This window comes from Trematomus bernacchii, unplaced genomic scaffold, assembly GCF_902827165.1.
Source record: "Trematomus bernacchii unplaced genomic scaffold, fTreBer1.1, whole genome shotgun sequence".
NCBI lineage: Eukaryota > Metazoa > Chordata > Actinopteri > Perciformes > Nototheniidae > Trematomus > Trematomus bernacchii.
The window spans coordinates 25001-45802 of NW_022988008.1; the positions used below are offsets into that span (position 1 = coordinate 25001).

The 20802-nt window shown below is 46.5% G+C and overlaps 2 protein-coding genes across 3 annotated transcripts in view; both read left to right on the top strand.

The window, feature by feature from the left end:
• LOC117472209 (serine/threonine-protein kinase WNK4-like) overlaps positions 1 to 14767 on the top strand; it is an 18028-nt gene extending 3261 nt beyond the window's left edge. Inside the window, 15 exon segments of the mRNA XM_034117380.1 lie at positions 11 to 101; positions 103 to 232; positions 2003 to 2160; positions 2228 to 2316; positions 5708 to 5921; positions 6916 to 7116; positions 8651 to 8714; positions 8795 to 8994; positions 9177 to 9241; positions 9344 to 9473; positions 9691 to 9807; positions 10053 to 10160; positions 10715 to 10769; positions 14152 to 14250; positions 14488 to 14767. Coding sequence (XP_033973271.1) covers positions 11 to 101; positions 103 to 232; positions 2003 to 2160; positions 2228 to 2316; positions 5708 to 5921; positions 6916 to 7116; positions 8651 to 8714; positions 8795 to 8994; positions 9177 to 9241; positions 9344 to 9473; positions 9691 to 9807; positions 10053 to 10160; positions 10715 to 10769; positions 14152 to 14250; positions 14488 to 14528 — 1762 coding nt within the window. The 3' untranslated portion in view covers positions 14529 to 14767.
• A 2084-nt stretch (positions 14768 to 16851) lies between these two features.
• LOC117472210 lies at positions 16852 to 20776 on the top strand. 2 transcript variants are annotated; one of them, XR_004554891.1, is made up of 4 exons: positions 16852 to 16873; positions 16933 to 17054; positions 18755 to 18916; positions 19256 to 20776. XR_004554891.1 is itself a non-coding variant. In XM_034117381.1 (3 exons), the coding sequence occupies exons 1-3, from the start codon at positions 18623 to 18625 to the stop codon at positions 19704 to 19706; spliced, it is 618 nt and encodes a 205-aa protein (XP_033973272.1). In that variant the 5' UTR covers positions 18360 to 18622; the 3' UTR covers positions 19707 to 20776. The 2 variants fall into 2 exon arrangements, 1 of the variants encoding a protein (XP_033973272.1); XM_034117381.1 differs by lacking the exons at positions 16852 to 16873; positions 16933 to 17054 and adding an exon at positions 18360 to 18627.
• The last annotated feature ends 26 nt before the right edge of the window (positions 20777 to 20802 follow it).

Genomic DNA, 20802 nt, shown 5'->3' on the forward strand with positions numbered 1-20802 from the left:
CCCCCTTCAGGTACCTGACGCGGTTCCGTCAGATGAAGCTGAAGCTGCTGCAGCGCTGGAGCCTCCAGATCCTGAAGGGGCTCCACTTCCTGCACTCCCGCTGCCCCCCCCGTCCTGCACCGGGACCTGAAGTGTGACAACGTGTTCATCACCGGGCCCAACGCGGCCGTGAAGATCGGAGACCTGGGCCTCGCCACGTTGAAGAGGGCGTCGTTCGCCAAGAGCGTCATCGGTGAGAGAGGGGGGGTCTGAAGAAGTTTTAAAGGTCTCCTATCATACTATCTTTAGGTATATATTACAGGTCTCAGATATATATAAATATATGTTGACATGTCTCTGAAGTGTCCTGCTCCAAACCCCAAACAGATCCTTGTAGCCCCCCCCTCTCTTCCAGCTGTTACTAAGGACATGTCTCTGAAGGGTCCTGCTCCAAACCCCAAACAGATCCTTGTAGCCCCCCCCTCTCTTCCAGCTGTTACTAAGGACATGTCTCTGAAGTGTCCTGCTCCAAACCCCAAACAGATCCTTGTAGCCCCCCCCCCCTCTCTTCCAGCTGTTACTAAGGACATGTCTCTGATGTGTCCTGCTCCAAACCCCAAACAGATCCTTGTAGCCCCCCCCCCCTCTCTTCCAGCTGTTACTAAGGACATGTCTCTGAAGGGTCCTGCTCCAAACCCCAAACAGATCCTTGTAGCCCCCCCCCCCTCTTCCAGCTGTTACTAAGGACATGTCTCTGAAGTGTCCTGCTCCAAACCCCAAACAGACCCTTGTAGCCCCCCCCCCCCCCTCTTCCAGCTGTTACTAAGGACATGTCTCTGAAGTGTCCTGCTCCAAACCCCAAACAGATCCTTGTAGCCCCCCCCTCTCTTCCAGCTGTTACTAAGGACATGTCTCTGAAGTGTCCTGCTCCAAACCCCAAACAGATCCTTGTAGCCCCCCCCCCTCTCTTCCAGCTGTTACTAAGGACATGTCTCTGAAGTGTCCTGCTCCAAACCCCAAACAGATCCTTGTAGCCCCCCCCTCTCTTCCAGCTGTTACTAAGGACATGTCTCTGAAGTGTCCTGCTCCAAACCCCAAACAGACCCTTGTAGCCCCCCCCCCCCCCCTCTCTCCCAGCTGTTACTAAAGAGCTGACTCTGGGTCAGTAGCTTCAGAGAGAGAGTAGATCTCATCAGGAGAACTCTCCCAGCAGAAACTCAGCTAAATGCTGCCGTGATGAAACTCCATATCATGTTCCAAACCACATGAAGGATTCTCTCTGAAACAGTATGGAGCTCAAACTCTTTCTCTCTCTCAGGTTTACCACAAGGTGACTTCCTTTTGATTTCCTGCTTCTTCACACATGCTCTCTCCAGTACAGGTTAGCTCTGAGTGTTAGCATGCTAATGTAAACACAGACCATATTACTTCCAGAAACGTCTCATTGTTTCTGACAGCAACGTTTCTGATTGGCCCGTGGGTGTAAAGCCCGCCCACATTTTAGTAATGTGGTCATGACGCAGCAAATCTGGATCAGCTCCGTTGTTCCCCCGTTTTTAGAGATGTGGGTACGGAGGAAAAGAGAGAGGGGTTTATTTCCTGACACTTTGAGAGTCTCCTGACACACGGGGGACACACCGGGGACACACGGGGGACACACCGGGGACACACCGGGGACACACGGGGGACACACCGGGGACACACCGGGGACACACCGGGGACACACCGGGGGGACACACCGGGGACACACCGGGGACACACCGGGGACACACCGGGGACACATGGGGACACACCGGGGACACACCGGGAACACATAGTGAAGTAGAAAAGACATCAATTTGTGAGTCTCCTGACACACATTTAATGTAAATCTTCTTTGGAAACTGAGCTTCAAACTGTGGGACTAATAACTGTAGATGATGTGGATAGTTTATATGTTTGTACTTAAACATGTGTGAATGAACATGTCTCTTTATATCGAGCGGAGGACCTTCTATTGAAGTTGCTGTTGTGATGCATTCAGGGACCCCGGAGTTCATGGCTCCAGAGATGTACGAGGAGAAGTACGACGAGGCGGTGGACGTGTACGCCTTCGGGATGTGCATCCTGGAGATGGCCACCTCCGAGTATCCGTACTCCGAGTGCCACAACGCCGCGCAGATCTACCGCAAAGTCACCAACGTAAGCCCCGCCCACCTGACCACTTCCTGTCTGTGGTCACATGACTGACTGTCCGTTTGTCTCGCAGGGAACCAAGCCGGACAGTTTCTTCAAAGTGAAAGTCCCCGAGCTGAAAGAGATCATTGAGGGCTGCATTAAGACCGACAGCAGTGAAAGGTAACCAATCAGAGCGCAGCATTCACACCTGCAGCTCACCTGACTGACCTGAACAAACACCGTGACAGGAAGTAAAGCTTCACTTCCTGTATACATTCTCTCTTTGTACATAAACACGTAAAACTAGATAACCCTACTCCGCAAACAACCACACCACATGATTCTGGTTCCGAGAAGAATGACCCAGTTACTGCTGGACTGTAATATCCTGCGCTAACGAGCTAACGAGCTAAAGAGCTAACTCCCGGGACCCTCAGTCCGACCGCTCGTCTCTGGATCTGAGATACGATACGATAATACTTTAATGGTCAGTGAGAGAAAAGCTGCTCAAAGAGCCTTCAGCGTGATCTGATCTGGATTCAGCTAGGGTCATCAAAGTCAAGTTCGTTCAGTTTGTGTGAACAGAGAGATCGAAATACTGTTTCACACAATCCAGAATACAATAACAAAGATATATCAAAATATGTATACAAATATGTATGTACCTATATACACAATCAACAGATTCATTTATACATATGCACACATTAACACCTAAATAAAAGCACAACAATCAATATATACAAAATAACAGTCACTTCAATATCTTTGGGAAATGTACATTAATGCAGACGGTCCATAGCAGCGTGAAATCATGAGTACTCAGTGGCAGAGATGTTAAAGTACACACATCCTACACTCAAGTAGAAGTACACACATCCTACACTCAAGTAGAAGTACATATACTCGTGTTTAAAGATACTCTGGTGAAAGTAGAAGTACTGACTAAATTTCTTTACTCAAGTCAAAGTAAAGAAGTATGGGCTTTGAAATGTACTTCAGTAAAAAGTACCCATAACTAGCAGCTGTTTTAAAGAGTACCTGACCTCCCTTTATATTAATAGAACAATAATGTCATTGTTAGCTAATGAATGTTTCCATGCTGAACAACGGCAACATGACAACGTTTTCATTGGTCCCTCTTCTTTAGAGAAGACCAGGAAATGATGGATACACGGATCGTGTTCAAATCAATAGGCACGCAATGACTCTAAATAATAATGATCACGCCACCAAACACACATTCAAACTAAAGGAACCAGCCTGTTTGGAAAATGTGAGAAGTAGAAAGTACAGGTATTTGTGTTCAACATGTAAGAAGTAGAAAGTACAGGTATTTGGGTTCAACATGTAAGAAGTAGAAAGTACAGGTATTTGGGTTCAACATGTAAGAAGTAGAAAGTACAGGTATTTGGGTTCAACATGTAAGAAGTAGAAAGTACAGGTATTTGTGTTCAACATGTAAGAAGTAGAAAGTACAGGTATTTGGGTTCAACATGTAAGAAGTAGAAAGTACAGGTATTTGGGTTCAACATGTAAGAAGTAGAAAGTACAGGTATTTGGGTTCAACATGTAAGAAGTAGAAAGTACAGGTATTTGGGTTCAACATGTAAGAAGTAGAAAGTACAGGTATTTGGGTTCAACATGTAAGAAGTAGAAAGTACAGGTATTTGTGTTCAACATGTAAGAAGTAGAAAGTACAGGTATTTGTGTTCAACATGTAAGAAGTAGAAAGTACAGGTATTAGGGTTCAACATGTAAGAAGTAGAAAGTACAGGTATTTGTGTTCAACATGTAAGAAGTAGAAAGTACAGGTATTTGGGTTCAACATGTAAGAAGTAGAAAGTACAGGTATTTGGGTTCAAAATGTAAGAAGTAGAAAGTACAGGTATTTGTGTTCAACATGTAAGAAGTAGAAAGTACAGGTATTTGGGTTCAACATGTAAGAAGTAGAAAGTACAGGTATTTGTGTTCAACATGTAAGAAGTAGAAAGTACAGGTATTTGTGTTCAACATGTAAGAAGTAGAAAGTACAGGTATTTGTGTTCAAAATGTAAGAAGTACAAAGTACAGGTATTTGTGTTCAACATGTGAGAAGTAGAAAGTACAGGTATTTGAGTTCAACATGTGAGAAGTAGAAAGTACAGGTATTTGTGTTCAACATGTAAGAAGTAGAAAGTACAGGTATTTGGGTTCAACATGTAAGAAGTAGAAAGTACAGGTATTTGGGTTCAACATGTAAGAAGTAGAAAGTACAGGTATTTGGGTTCAACATGTAAGAAGTAGAAAGTACAGGTATTTGGGTTCAACATGTAAGAAGTAGAAAGTACAGGTATTTGGGTTCAACATGTAAGAAGTAGAAAGTACAGGTATTTGAGTTCAACATGTAAGAAGTAGAAAGTACAGGTATTTGTGTTCAACATGTAAGAAGTAGAAAGTACAGGTATTTGGGTTCAACATGTAAGAAGTAGAAAGTACAGGTATTTGGGTTCAACATGTAAGAAGTAGAAAGTACAGGTATTTGAGTTCAACATGTAAGAAGTAGAAAGTACAGGTATTTGTGTTCAACATGTAAGAAGTAGAAAGTACAGGTATTTGTGTTCAACATGTAAGAAGTAGAAAGTACAGGTATTTGTGTTCAAAATGTAAGAAGTAGAAAGTACAGGTATTTGTGTTCAACATGTGAGAAGTAGAAAGTACAGGTATTTGTGTTCAACATGTAAGAAGTAGAAAGTACAGGTATTTGAGTTCAACATGTAAGAAGTAGAAAGTACAGGTATTTGGGTTCAACATGTAAGAAGTAGAAAGTACAGGTATTTGTGTTCAACATGTAAGAAGTAGAAAGTACAGGTATTTGTGTTCAACATGTAAGAAGTAGAAAGTACAGGTATTTGTGTTCAACATGTGAGAAGTAGAAAGTACAGGTATTTGGGTTCAACATGTAAGAAGTAGAAAGTTCAGGTATTTGTGTTCAACATGTAAGAAGTAGAAAGTACAGGTATTAGTGTTCAAAATGTAAGAAGTAGAAAGTACAGGTATTTGTGTTCAACATGTAAGAAGTAGAAAGTACAGGTATTTGGGTTCAACATGTAAGAAGTAGAAAGTACAGGTATTTGTGTTCAACATGTAAGAAGTAGAAAGTACAGGTATTTGTGTTCAACATGTAAGAAGTAGAAAGTACAGGTATTTGTGTTCAACATGTAAGAAGTAGAAAGTACAGGTATTTGTGTTCAACATGTAAGAAGTAGAAAGTACAGGTATTAGTGTTCAAAATGTAAGAAGTAGAAAGTACAGGTATTTGTGTTCAACATGTAAGAAGTAGAAAGTACAGGTATTTGTGTTCAACATGTAAGAAGTAGAAAGTACAGGTATTTGTGTTCAACATGTAAGAAGTAGAAAGTACAGGTATTTGTGTTCAAAATGTAAGAAGTCAAAGTAAAAAGTCATCAGAAAAATAAGTAGTGGAGTAAAGTACTGATACCAGATAAATGTACTTAAGTACAGTAACGAAGTATTTGTACTCCATTACTTCCCACCTCTGGTTCTGGTCCTGGTTCTGGTCCTGCTGCAGGTTCACGGTGCAGGCCCTGCTGCAGCAGCAGTTCTTCCAGGAGCAGCAGGGGGTCAGCGTGGTTCTGGCCCAGGAGGACGACGGGGCGGCGCTGAAGCTCTTGCTGCGGATGGATCACAACAAGAAGCTGCACGGGAAATACAAAGATAACAACGCCATCGAGTTCCTGTTCGAGATCTACAAGGACGTCCCGGAGGAGGTGGCGCAGGAGATGGTGAGAGATATACCAGACATGAGTCAGCATTATGAGTCCTAATAACAGACATGAGTCAGCATTATGAGTCCTTATACCTGACATGAGTCAGCATTATGAGTCCTAATACCAGACATGAGTCATCATTATGAGTCCTAATACCAGACATGAGTCAGCATTATGAGTCCTTATACCTGACATGAGTCAGCATTATGAGTCCTTATACCAGACATAAGTCAGCATTATGACTCCTTATACCAGACATGAGTCAGCATTATGAGTCCTAATACCAGACATGAGTCAGCATTATGAGTCCTAATACCAGACATGAGTCAGCATTATGAGTCCTCATACCAGACATAAGTCAGCATTATGAGTCCTTATACCTGACATGAGTCAGCATTATGAGTCCTTATACCAGAGATGAGTCAGCATTATGAGTCCTAATACCAGACATGAGTCAGCATTATGAGTCCTAATACCAGACATGAGTCAGCATTATGAGTCCATATACCAGACATGAGTCAGCATTATGAGTCCTTATACCAGACATGAGTCAGCATTATGAGTCCTTATACCTGACATGAGTCAGCATTATGAGTCCTAATACCAGACATGAGTCAGCATTATGAGTCCTTATACCAGACATGAGTCAGCATTATGAGTCCTTATACCTGACATGAGTCCGCATTATGAGTCCTAATACCAGATATGAGTCAGCATTATGAGTCCTAGTACCAGACATGAGTCAGCATTATGAGTCCTAATACCAGAGATGAGTCAGCATTATTAGTCCTAATACCAGACATGAGTCAGCATTATGAGTCAGCATTATGAGTCCTTATACCTGACATGAGTCAGCATTATGAGTCCTAATACCAGACATGAGTCAGCATTATGAGTCAGCATTATGAGTCCTTATACCTGACATGAGTCAGCATTATGAGTCCTAATACCAGACATGAGTCAGCATTATGGGTCAGCATTATGAGTCCTTATATGTACCTGCGCTCAGGTGGTGCTCGGCTTCCTATGTGAGGCTGACTACAAGGCGGTTGCCACGGCGATCCGAGACCGAGTGACGGCCATAAAGCGTCAGCGGGAGAAACGCCGCCTGCTAGAGGAGTCTGACTCCGCCCCCAAACCATCTGAACCTGCCAATCACAGAGCGGCAGCCGCCACCAGCTCATCAGATGCCGGGAAGGCGGCCAATCAGGTGTGTCGAAACTGTTATTATCTTACCTGCAGAGCACGATGGAATGCTAATGCCCAGTAGCAGACTGAGCTCCCGTCCCGTGCATTTCCCATTTCTTCCTGCGGGGGGGCAGGTGTGCAGTTTGCTGCAGTCGAAGATAAGAAGTACTTTATGTATAAAAACAGCGATTCTCTTAGAAAAGTCATCGCACATGAAGAGGTGATGAAGAGGCAGGATTAATGTTTTCAAGATTCAGATTCTCTCTCATCATTACATTACATTTCATTTAGCTGACGCTTTTATCCAAAGCGACTTACAATTACCAACTAGAGAATGCAATTCCTGAAGAAATTGCTAGTGGGAATGCTTTATGCTGAAAAGCTGACGCTAAACTGCTATGCTGAAATGTAATGTGTAAGAAGAAAGTGAAGAATTTAGATTGAAATGATACATGAACACTGGGGGCTTGAATGTGTGATGAGAGAAAAGAAAGTAAAAAGGCTTGGAAAAGCAGCAGAATATTTGAACTGCAAACTTTTGAACTAAGTTGATGGTGAATGATCCGTCGCCATGGCAACGGCATTTGATGACACCCCATAATACGCTTAGATGCGTTGATGGCTGTGTTACCAAACCTGTGAAGTTTTGTGCCGTTTGGAACATTTTCACTGAAGTTATGAGAAAACCGTGTTTCATGGCGAGCATTGTGTTGCCATGGCAACGGCATTTGAAGAAACACCATAATTGACGTAGAGCTGTTGAGGGCTGGACCGGTGATATACAAGCGAAGTTTGGGGGACGATTGGACCGTTTCCGTTGGACTTACAGCGACATCATGTTTCATGGCGAGTGGTTTGTCGCCATGGCAACGGCATTTGATGACACCCCATAATACACTTAGATGCATTGATGGCTGCATCGTTACCAAACCTGTGAAGTTTTGGGCCGTTTGGAACATTGTGTGTGAGAGAGAGAGAGAGTGTGTGTGTCTGTGTGTGTCAGAGAGAGAGAGAGAGAGAGAGAGAGAGAGAGAGAGAGAGAGAGAGAGAGAGAGAGAGAGAGAGAGAGAGAGAGAGAGATGTTTGAACGGAGTTTCTGCGATGTTGCATGCAGGAAGAGAAGAGGTGCAAAATTCTGGCGGAATAATAATAATTTTGTCCGTAGAATAACATTTACAGACAAACATGACAGGGACATTCTCCCTGGAGTAACTGAGAGCTAAGTGCCTTACTCAAGAGCACACTAGTGGTGGTGTTCCTGGCGGGATTTGAACTCACAATCTTCCGATCTTCAGCCCACCTCACTATCCATTAGACCACCACTACCCCATCATGAGCTCAGCAGCTTCAGAGGAGATATGGAGATGACAAACTGAAGTCCTCCAACAGAGCAACATCTATAGGACATAGAACAGATACAATAGAAATAGTGCAAGAAGAGTCTAGATACAAGTAAATGGAATATGATATATAGGTCAATAATTAGCAAACAGATGAATGTTATGGACGTTCTTCACAGAGTTCAGGTGTTTAACAGTCTTTTGATCCTCCGGCAGACGTCAGGGAGCACTGAGGATTCTGGGAAGAGCCGGACGGAGCACCCCCCCGCTACAGGTGAGGGTATGTTATCTAAAACAAGTCTCATTGGTTTTCACTGAGTTATTTATTATTTCATTTATCACACCTTCATTCCTCTGCAGCAGACTCTGAGATGGACACTTCCTCAGGTGTGCCGGAGAGGGTTGAAGCCACGCCCCCTCCACTCACTAACCCCGCCCCCCTTTATTATGTCCCCGCCCCTGCTGCCGTGGCCCAGGAGACCCCTCGACCTCAGGTTCCTCCCCCTGTGACCAGGACTCCATCCAAAGCTCCGCCCCTTCCTGTGCTGCGCTATCCCAAAGTAAGCAGGGGGCGGGGCTGGTGTATGTAAAGGGGCGGGGCATATGTTAGGGTGTGGGCAGGGCTTGTATACATATAGGGGGCGTGGCATTGTGTTGATGTCTGCCGCCCTCTGGAGGAGAATTAAGGTACTGACATGAGCTCAGCTGTGGAGGTACAAACGTCTCTCTGTTTGTGTCTCAGAGCATCGCTGTTTCCCACAATGCCGAGCGACACACAGTCAGTGGCTTCTCTTCACCTATTGACAGGTAACACACACACACACACACACACACACTCAACATGAGGCCCTTCTTCAGTTTTTAAGAGATTACGTTGTTCTTTAGTGAGTGTTGCGTCTCTGTTTGCAGCTCCGCCTCTGACGTGACCTCGGGTTTGAGTGACTGCAATGACGGCCAATCAGAAAAGGGCAATCAGGAAGTGGTGACAGCGAAGAAGCAGTTCAGACGGAGAGCCAAAGCTTGCCTGAGAATCACAGGGGTGACGAAACATCAATATCATCAATATCATCATTAATAACCAGTGATGTAATGCAGGGATGAAATGGGACATTATGCACAATCAGTACTTTTAGTACTTTTAGTATATTTTTATATATTATTTTTTTACACACCTTATCTAACACCTTATCCAACACTGTGTATTACACACCTTATCACCTTATCTAACACTGTGTGGCACGGCGTGGTGCGTTCAGGTGTCAGACCTGGGCGACCGGGTGGTGGAGTGCCAGCTGAAGACCCACAACAGCAAGATGGTGACCTTTAAGTTTGACCTGGACGGAGACAGCCCTGAAGACATCGCCTCGGTGATGGTGAGCTTATGTTTGACTTCTGCAGCGAGCCTCTGATTCCCCAGGGGGCGCTGCAGCTTGCTGTCGTTCAGCTTCCTGTTGTTCAGCTTCCTGTTGTTCAGCTTCCTGTTGTTCAGCTTCCTGTTGTTCAGCTTCCTGTTGTTCAGCTTCCTGTTCTTCAGCTTCCTGTTCTTCAGCTTCCTGTTGTTCTTCAGCTTCCTGTTGTTCTTCAGCTTCCTGTTCTTCAGCTTCCTGTTGTTCTTCAGCTCCACAGAGACTTCCTGCTGCCCTCAGAGCGAGACGGCTTCATCCTGCGCATGTATGACATCATCCAGAGGGCGGAGTCTATGATGCAGCCCGGCGCCCCCGCTCAGGTGTGCAGGAGTTATTCATCTCTTCTGTGGGGGTTTCTCAAAGTCGAGGAGGCTTCCTTGGTAGGACATGTACCTCCGAGTGAGTTCCTTCAGAAGCGAGGCAAGAACACCTCCTAGCCTCGGAAAACAAAGAGTGGAACAGGCTAGCAAGTGTGCAGGTGTGCGTCATATGAGAGGCCCCGCCTTACATTTTCCGCCAAAGATTTTGGAAATTGGTCCGTGTGCAAAGCATTGTGGGGATTTTAAGACCGCGGAGGATACACATGTGCAGCCTCAAAATTTCCCGCAACGAAGTAGGCCGGCCTCGGTAGAATTCCAAGTATCCTGGACATTGGAACAGTCCTTCGGCGGCACTCGATGACGTAGTAGGCTTGAAATAGTGGCTCTGGAGCAGCTTTCCTCGACATTGAGAAACACCCTGTGAATGCGCCTCACCTGGCTCTACAGACAGGAAGTGCTCCTGCTTTGAGTTCCTCTTCATTAACCCTTCTTCTTCTTCTTCTTCTTCTTCTTCTTCTTCTTCTTCTGTTTCTCATGTTATAAATGTTTTCCAGCCTAACCGCCCCCCCCCGGATCTGAGCAGAACGCTGTCCTCAAAACCACTTCCAGGTAAGAGAAGTGAACACCTGAAGGTTCAGAGAGTATTCTAATATTAGTCTATAATAGCTTTCACACCAAGTACTTTGCCGTACTTAGTGCCCAGCACTTAGTGCCCAGCACTTAGTTCCCAGCACTTAGTGCCCAGCACTTAGTTCCCAGCACTTAGTTCCCAGCACTTAGTGCCCAGCACTTAGTTCCCAGCACTTAGTGCCCAGCACTTAGTGCCAGCACTTAGTGCCCCCATGGAACTAAAGAGCAGATCGCGTTCACACCGGAATAAGTTCCCTGAGGGAAGATTACGCAAATGAAGCCGCTGACGTCACTTCTTCTTCTTCTGCTTTGGGTTTACTGGCAGGCCGCAAACAACTTCACGGCGTATACTGCCACCCGGAGTCCCCGGCCGTAGAAGCTGCTGGGACTCCCAGCAGCTTCTACTGAAGCCTTCAGAGTAAATCGCCAGAACGCCGACACCTCCTCATCTCCACCGCTCCCATGTTTTTTTTTGTGTTGCCATAAGTTAGTCTCTCTCGGTTTGTGCGCGGGGCGAATGCTAATGCTAATAATGCTAATGCCAGCAAATACAATGGCGGCTTCACAAAACTTTTCAGAGTTTTACGGGGCGTGGTTTGCAATTCGCCCAGCCAATAGAAATTGAAACTTTTTTCTCCCCAGGATAGTCCCACCTCTCTAGCAGGCACTAAAATGGGGGTTAAAAGTTCCTGGCACTAAGTACTCTTTTTGGTGTGAACGCAAAATAAGAGGTACTAACGGAACTAAACGGGAAAAGTATGGGGAAAAGTACTCCAGTGTGAACGCGCCTATACAGTGCCATTCCCCTCCCCCACCTGGGTTAGTCTGACCACCTCTCACAGTTCCATTACCCAACATACACACCACTCATCAAACGTGTGAAAGCTACAGTGAGGAGGTATGGCCTGAGGGGGCAGACTCTATGCTACAGCACAAGTTTCAACACACAGCCTGGAGTGTGTTTGCCACCCAGGCCACCTTGGATTCCCATACAGACATTGACCACTATGCCTCCTCCGTACTGGACTACATCAGCACCACCATCAACAGTGTCACCACTCTGTAGCAGATAACAACCTACCCAAACCAGAAGCCGTGGATGAATAAAGAAGTTAGCCAACTACTGAAAGCGCGAAACATCGCCTTCAGATCAGGTGACGAACGGGCTTACAGTTTATCCAGGGCTCACCTAAAGAAGGGCATTAGGAAGGCCAAGCACTGCTACAAACTGAGGATTGAGGAGCACTTCAATAACTCCGATCCCCGGAGAATGTGGCGAGGCATTCAGGCCATCACTGACAACAAACCCACCACCCCCTCTCTCCCGTCAAACGACGTCTCCTTCCTCAACAAGCTGAATAATTTCTATGCTCGCTTCGACAGGGACAACCAGGAGACAGCCACTAAGGCTGTCCCCCCTGCAGACCACCAGCCCCTCACACTCTCACCTTTTGACGTCTTCACCACACTGAGCTGGATTAATGCACGCAAGGCTGCTGGACCCGATCGCATCCCAGGCCGCGTTCTCAGGGCCTGTGCTGGGCAACTGACTGAAGTCATGACGGACATTTTCAACCTGTCCCTGGCTCAAACTGCTTTAAAACCACCGCCATAGTGCCAGTGCCCAAACACTCTGCTGCAGCAGGCCTGAATGACTTCCGTCCCATTGCACTTACACCCATTCTCATGAAGTGTTACCCTGCTGAACTCTGCTCCCTGATAGACTCAAGCCCATACCCACCACCCACCTGTTTATATATTCATCTGTTTATAGCCTATTTATAATTATTCTATTTATAATTATTCTTAGTATGTAGACTCCTGCACTGCTATTTTGCACTTCTGGTCAGATGCCTAACCTACATTTCGTCACTAGTACATGTACTATGTAATGACAATAAAGTTGAATCTGAATCTGAATTATAGTCAGATCACATAATGATCCACTGTCTTCACCATAGGGAGTATAATGAGTGGATTTAAATATGCTGTAATGTGTTTTGGGGCCATAAAATAAAATGACAACAGGATTGTACGGTTATGAATGCATAAGAAGTTAGTTATGATGTAGTTAAAACAATATCTGATGATAGTCATTCTTTCTGAGTGTTCTGGACTGAGATAAATCATGAACACCATGAAGGGTACCAGCTTTCCAACCCAACACAAGGGTTAAGTGACTTCTACTACTTGACCCCCTGATGGTTTCAGGGCTACAGAAGAGTTGATTCAGCTCAAATAAAAAGACCCTCTGATTTACAGACGTCTCTCTCATGCCCTTTTCACACCAACGCCGTTCCAGGGCGGTTTTTCCTGTTCACACCGCAGCGGAGCCGCCTCTAAGCTCCGGTTTGTTTCAAGCACCAAAAAGTTGTCGGTCTAGAAAGCAAGCGCCGCATACATCACGCTTACGTCGGAGGCGGGGGCAGGGGCATCCGTTTTAATGTCATACCTGAAGTAATTAATGCTGCAAAGCTGGGTATTTTGAGCTTGGCGCATGCAGAGGCTAACAACAGCTAGCTCTCACGCCATCGAATAGGACGTATATTTACTTTCTTTCTCCTACCGAATCGTCGTTGAAGTTGATGATGATTGTAAAGAACTTTTGAATGTAGCATGTAGCGGCTGTAAAGTTGGTAGTAAAGTCGTCCCATTTCTTCCATTTCATTTCGACAGAGCAAAACGAGTAGCGCTTCAATACAATCGGCCATTGTTGTTGTTGTTGTCGCTGTGAGGGGTTTACGCAAACGATGACGCAATGACGCAGCACCAGTCGGGCTCTGAGCGGTGTGAACAGAGCGGGAGCTGAACCGAAGAACCGGTTCCGAACCAGAAAAGCTCTAGCACGGAGCTAGCACGGGAAAAGCCTTGGTGTGAAAGGGGTATGAGTGGAAGTCAACGGGAAAGTGTCTTTGGGTCCAGTGACGTCACAGACTGACAGGAAGTTGTAGTACCACCTCTTGGCCACAAGGAGGCGCACTTCCTGGGGGTTTGTTTCTGAGTCTCTGCTCCCCCCCCCTCCAGCTTCCTCTCCTGCCCACTCCGCCCAGCCCCCCCCCTCAGTATATCCTCCCGTCTCCCCCTTCCTCCCCCCCCCTTCTCCCCTCCTCAGCTCCGCACCCTCCCCCTTCTCACTGCCCCCCCCCTGACCAGCCTCTCTTCTCATTCGCTAACGTTCTCTCTCTGGCCATGAGCGTCGCCCACTCCCTGCTGCCCCCCCCAAACCCTGCCTCCCCCTTTTCCCTCCCCCCTGTCTCCCCCCATGTCTCCAACCCTAGGACCTAAGCCCCGCCCTCAAAGCCTCGCCCCCTTACCTGCTCCTCCCCCCTCCCATATATCCTCCCATCCCCCCACCCCTCAGACAGGCTCCGCCCCCGTCACCCAGCAAGGGGCGTCACCCACCTGGACCCCCGTCATCCAGCAGGGGGCGTCACCCACCTGGACCCCCGTCACCCAGCAGGTAAGCTTCTGTTAAAACCATGATGCATTCAGGAACTCCTCAACATTTAGTACTGAACCACAACAACCAGGTCATGGTCCAGGTCATGGTCCTGGTTCTGGTCATGGTCCGGTTCATGGTCCGGGTCATGGTCCGGGTCATGGTCCTGGTTCTGGTCATGTTCATGGTCCGGGTCATGGTCCTGGTTCTGGAGTCAGGTGGGACCTCAAAGAAACCTGGTTTCACCCTCCCCCCCAGGTCTCCCTCACTGTCGGGCGTTTCCAGGTGTCACCCTCTAAAGATGTTCCTGCTGTCCGTCATCCCGAGCCCCGCCCCCTCAGTCAGGCCACACCCACCGCTCATTCCCCGCCTCCTTCCATGGCAAGCCAATTAGAGAGCAGCATGGAGGAGACGAGCCAATCAGAGAGCAGCACAGTGAAGCTCTCCAGAGGACAGGAGGAAGAGGATGGGAGGGGGGGGGGCGCCGGCTCAGCCAATCGTGGAGCCGCTTGATGGCCCTCACCAGCTCTGACGAATCAGAGAGTGAGAACGAGGAGATGTGGGCGGAGCTGCAGGAGCTTCGTGAAAGGTGATTGGTCGATAGGGTTGTATGCAGGTTAAATTAGACAGATCGGGGGGGGGTTTAACTTTCTACCTAATAATGTCAGAATGAAGGCAAAACCATTTCAAATGTTGTCATTGGCAGACAACACGCGGAGGTGCAGGAGCTGCAGGCCAATCAGAAGCGAGAGATCGAGCAGCTGTACCTGAGGATGGGGAATGTCCCGCCCCCTGGCATCGTCTCCCTGGCGGCCATGTTGAAGCACCGGCAGCGCCGCCTCTCCGCCCGGAGAAACAGCCTGAGAGCGGAGCTGCTGCCCCCTGCAGGTGGGGAGCCACACTGCATTCATTATAACACTGATAACAACAATAACAACAACAACAATAATGGTGTTGTTCAGAGGCCTGTACTACGAAGCCGGATGTTCTCTTAGCTGACTTCAGGGAAAACTCTGGCTTTCCGGTCCTACGACGCTGGTTCTCTTCTTAGCGGGCTAGATCTCCATGGTAACTGCTGAACGGCTAACCTCCTCGGGAGGAGGTTAGGTTGCAGGCTAAGAGATCAACTCAGTGAAAGCACCGCCTGCTGACCAATCAGAGCTCACCACCTGCTGACCAATCAGAGCTCCGTGTGCGGAGTTTAAAGCGATCAAGTCATATTACAGGATAGAGGAAATACAGAAAAACTGCCGTTGCAGGAAAGACGGCCGGCAAAAATCAACTGACTGTGTGAACGTGAACATTAATAGAATATCCCCTCCCATCTTCAGAGCAATCTGACTATTATAACATTAGCGTTAAGAAAGCTTACTTAAATATCTGCCACAACATAAGTAACCGGATCAGAGTAACATTACAGTCCGCGGCACTGTGAGTGCAGACGTCGATGTGTCCCATTATCATTCATATCATATCACATCATAATGTATCATATATCTCCTTATCTGAGTCAGCTGAGCCGTATCTGGCCGTGCAACACTGCACAGTAGGGCTGCACGATATATCGTGTCGTGACGATAATCGCGATATGCGCATACACGATATTCCCATCGCAGGACGTGCGTATTTTTTTTTAGGACTTGCGATATTAAGTAGGCAAATTAACTCAAACACGTTGTGTTACAATTATTTTGCTGCTTGCTACAAAAGGAAAACTTGCGCAGCTCTCATGTCAGGGGTTCCTGAGTGAGTGACAGCAAACCACCAATCACAATCAACTCTCCAAAGCAAACGGACCCGGTGATGAAAGGTAAAAACACTGAATAAAGTAGTTTCATGTGTTTCTCCAGTTCGGCGCTGCTAACCGAGCTAGCTCAGCTTGTTGCTCTGATTCCTTAAGATCCAGACGTCCGTGACTAAAATCCTTCATCCGGTTAAATATAGTTAGAAAAATACCAATTGTATAGAATTAAAGTTCAAGAAAGGATGGTTTGCGGGGAAAAAAACTGTCTTTTCTTCAATTCCTGTATGTTTTCAATATATATCGCAGGGGGGGAAAAATCGCAATGTCAGTTTTTTCCAATATCGTGCAGCCCTAACTCACAGTGTCACATACTGTATGCAGAAGTATTATTTTAAGCAACACATTAAGTTGACGAAACACTGGAGTCAAATGTAATGAAAGTCAGATCGTGTCTTAGACGGGGCAGTGATATCATAAACCTGTTAATGTACGCATTCAAACACTTTCTCTGTTACCAGCTGTATTCACCTTGCAGGTGCAGCTATGTGGCTTTGATCCTGGATAAAGTGTTTAAGTCATGGATGTTTAAAGTTTCACTTCTTCATATTTGACTAATATTAAAGTTCACTTTTCATTCAGGAAGTATGACGCTGCGCTGTCAGTACGCTTGTCCATGTTTGTGATTGGTCGAATGCTCCAGATACCACCCCTTTCATGTGAACGCGCACCTAACTAGATAGGACACGGCTGGCTTGAGCGATCCACTTGATAACCAGCGTTGTAGTTCAGCTTAGCGAGAGCGCGTATGTTTTGGATTGGGCCAACCGGCTAACTCAAACATATCCAGGTTAGGTTGAACCGGCTTCGTAGTACAGGCCTCGGAGCTGCTGCCCCCTGCAGGTGGGGAGCCACACTGCATTCATTATAACACTGATAATAACAGCAGTAATGTAATTCAGGTATCATGAGGAAGAGCTCGGGCAGCAGTGGGTCTCAGGAGCGAGCGGGGAGAGGCGTGACCTTTGCCCCCGAGCACAGCTGTAGCTGAGCGGGAAGAAACGTCTCCAACACACCTGCACAGGTAACACAGCCGCGGGGGGGCGTGCTGACTCCTATCACTCCCTAATAATCCTATATTATATTTTATGTATTTTATCTATCTTATTTGATAAATTAAAGGGATGTATTTCAGGAGGAAACATTTAAAGAAGCCGGTCCTGCTCATGTTCACGTTGGTTAGTATTTAGAGCTTCGACAAAAAGTCAACTCTGAGAAAAAAGTTATGGAAAAAAGTAAAATTATAGAAACACAGACTACAGGAGAGGGAACAGCACAGGAGAGGGAACAGCACAGGAGAGGGAACAGCACAGGAGAGGGAACAGCACAGAAGAGGGAACAGCACAGAAGAGGGAACAGCACAGGAGAGGGAACAGCACAGAAGAGGGAACAGCACAGGAGAGGGAACAGCACAGACTACAGGAGAGGGAACAGCACAGAAGAGGGAACAGCACAGGAGAGGGAACAGCACAGGAGAGGGAACAGCACAGGAGAGGGAACAGCACAGGAGAGGGAACAGCACAGGAGAGGGAACAGCACAGGAGAGGGAACAGCACAGAAGAGGGAACAGCACAGGAGAGGGAACAGTACAGGAGAGGGAACAGCACAGAAGAGGGGAACAGCACAGGAGAGGGAACAGTACAGGAGAGGGAACAGCACAGACCACAGGAGAGGGAACAGCACAGGAGAGGGAACAGCACAGGAGAGGGAACAGCACAGAAGAGGGAACAGCACAGGAGAGGGAACAGCACAGGAGAGGGAACAGCACAGCACAGGAGAGGGAACAGCACAGGAGAGGGAACAGCACAGGAGAGGGAACAGCACAGGAGAGGGAACAGCACAGAAGAGGGAACAGCACAGGAGAGGGAACAGCACAGGAGAGGGAACAGCACAGACTACAGGAGAGGGAACAGCACAGGAGAGGGAACAGCACAGGAGAGGGAACAGCACAGCACAGGAGAGGGAACAGCACAGGAGAGGGAACAGCACAGGAGAGGGAACAGCACAGGAGAGGGAACAGCACAGCACAGGAGAGGGAACAGTACAGGAGAGGGAACAGCACAGCACAGGAGAGGGAACAGCACAGGAGAGGGAACAGCACAGCACAGGAGAGGGGAACAGCACAGCACAGGAGAGGGAACAGCACAGGAGAGGGAACAGCACAGGAGAGGGAACAGCACAGACGAAGAGGGCCTCTTTCAAAGGAACCGTTTGATGTTTGTTTTCATGCCCAGATTTGATAAAGAACTTAAAGGTGTCTCTGCCTGCAGGAGAAGACGAGGAGGAGGAGGAGGAGGAGGAGGAGGAGGAGGAGGAGGAGGAGGAGGAGGAGGAGGAGGAGGAGGAGGAAGAGGAAGAGGACGTCAGATCTATATTCAGAGACATCCATTCGGTTTGACTCCAGATCTGTGTTTATAAGACATTCAGCACTTTGTTATTAGTAAATCTAGTCTTGCCTGCAATGGCCGTTGCTGGAGTTACTAAACTTGCTGGTATTTTAGAAGTCTTTGCATTTAAAGCAAGTGGAGAGAAAGCTAAACCGCTGCTTGCTGAAGCAGGCAAACAACTCATCAAACAATTTGCCCTTAAAGGATGAGGTAAGGTAAGATCTTACATGTGTTTTTAAATGACTCTGAAATCCTCCGCATACAGCTACATATCATAATACTAGAGATATCACTGTGAATGTTGTTGAGGCTGACGGTGTGAAATATTCCTGCTCAGGTTGCTGGAGGAGCTGGAGGAGCTGGAGGATTTGCGTTTGCACAACTGGAAGGAAATGATCAAGAACAATCACGTGACTGAAGCGAGCCAATCCATGAGAGATACCGCCGACGCCTTGGACCAGATGTGCCGGACGCTGAGGACTCAGTTCGACGACATGAAGTGAGATGTTTATTTTACCGCTGGGTGGCTTTGACTATAAAAAGATATCATCATTTATCAGTTGATTTATATTTTGTATTAATAATCTGAAGTAACTTGTAACTGAGGCTTTCAAATAAATGTAGTGGGTTAAAAATATAGGGCACTGTATATGCTAGTATAAGGTCATATCAGGTCTAAATTCTCAATTTAAGTCGTTTTTACTGAAGTACGGAAGACCGGTACCTTCCAGAGAAACTTAACTAGGAGTTTAACTAGACCTAAACCATGATCTTACTCATTGTGCCAGGGCAAAGCAGGTTTCTTGAATCATGCTAACTGGACTGGTTTCGTTCACAGGACGATGATGGCTAACAGGCAACGAGAACACCAGGAAAGGCTGAAGAAAGAGAGGCAGGAGAAAGAATGGTTCCCAAGAGGACGACAGGAACACAGGAATCTAAAGATGGCGTTGAGCTTTCTGATTATTTTTCTGTTTCTGTTTCAAGGTTCCATTTTCTGTAAAACAGACAAAGATATGAGTTTGAGTTCAGAGCGAAGCATCCAAGGGAAGGAGACTGAATCCCACATGGGTTTAAGACATGAGGAAGAAAGACAGGGACATCAAACAGAGCGGACAGGAAGTGAGTTAGAGAAAGGGAGTGAGTGGACAGGAAGTGAGAGCATCCAAAGAGAAACCCCATTCGTCAGGGCAACGTTGTTAAATGTTAACTCGATGAACAAAAAAACATCCAACATCTCAGAGTTCATCACCAACTGGACGTCCTTTTCTCAACTGAGACGTTTTTAAAGTTGGACACGGCAGACGACGTCCTCAGGGAGGCTTCGCCCCAAAACTTCACATCCTTCCATCATGTGAGTGAACTCATCGGGCGTAGAGGGGTAGCTATCCAGGTCTCTCCAGTGTTGCATGATGAACAAATTCAGTTTGACAACATAAAGACCTTTGAATGTGTGGTGACAGCTCTGAAACATGACGAGTGGGAAGAACCCGTCCTGAGCATCAACCTCTATCGCCCACCAGAGAAAACCCTGACCACCATCAGCAACTTCCTGAAAGAGTTTCAGGAACTCTTGAATGAGATTTCCCAAAACAACATCATTGTGACCGGAGATTTCAATATCTGGGTTGATTGTGACTGGAGGACCCATGCTGACGACTTTCATTGGTTTCTACTGATTAACGGCTTCGACATGCACCCAAGGGAGCCGACCTACCCCTCCGGTCACTTTCTGGATCTGGTCCTCACCAGAAATGTTGACATTTCTGACGTTGAAGTCCGGGACGACCAAATATCAGATCATAACACTGTGTATTTCAACTGGAGGCCAGTGCCGAAAAATAAAAGGAAAAAACAAGACGAGGATGGGAAACGATTTAAAAAGGGTTAAAAATGTAACTTTGACTTTCTCAAAGTATTAAGTAACACAGGACTCGTTTAAAGGTGGGGTCGGTAAGTTTGAGAAAGCGGCTCGTGTCTCTTCAGATTATTAATGATTGTAGTCTGAGCCCAAAGTCTGAATGCATTAGATGTTGCTTTGAAAGGGAAAGATTGTGTGAGGTTGAATTGATCTGTGCGTCAGTTATTAGTTTGAACAAAGAGCTGCCATCGTCTCCTGATGAGGTTTCTTTATGATCCTTTGATTCTTGTTGCTGTTGAACTCTGATTGGTCAACGCAGAACTTTTTCATTTTGTAAATTGATCTCAAGACGTACCATAGTGTTTAATGCTTTTACATAAATGAACATGTGTTATGATGAGTGTGGTCAGGCAGCAGAGATCAGCCGCTTACCATCAAACTGAGATCATGTCATATCAAAATGGAGTTTCTATATCTTTGAATAAATGTTTAAAAACATCAACGTGTTTTATTGCCATAAAAGT

Coding starts and splice junctions, on each gene's coding strand:
- LOC117472210 (XM_034117381.1), top strand. Junction 18,917..19,255: donor ACTCAGTTCGACGACATGAA/GTGAGATGTTTA, acceptor TTTCGTTCACAG/GACGATGATGGCTAACAGGC.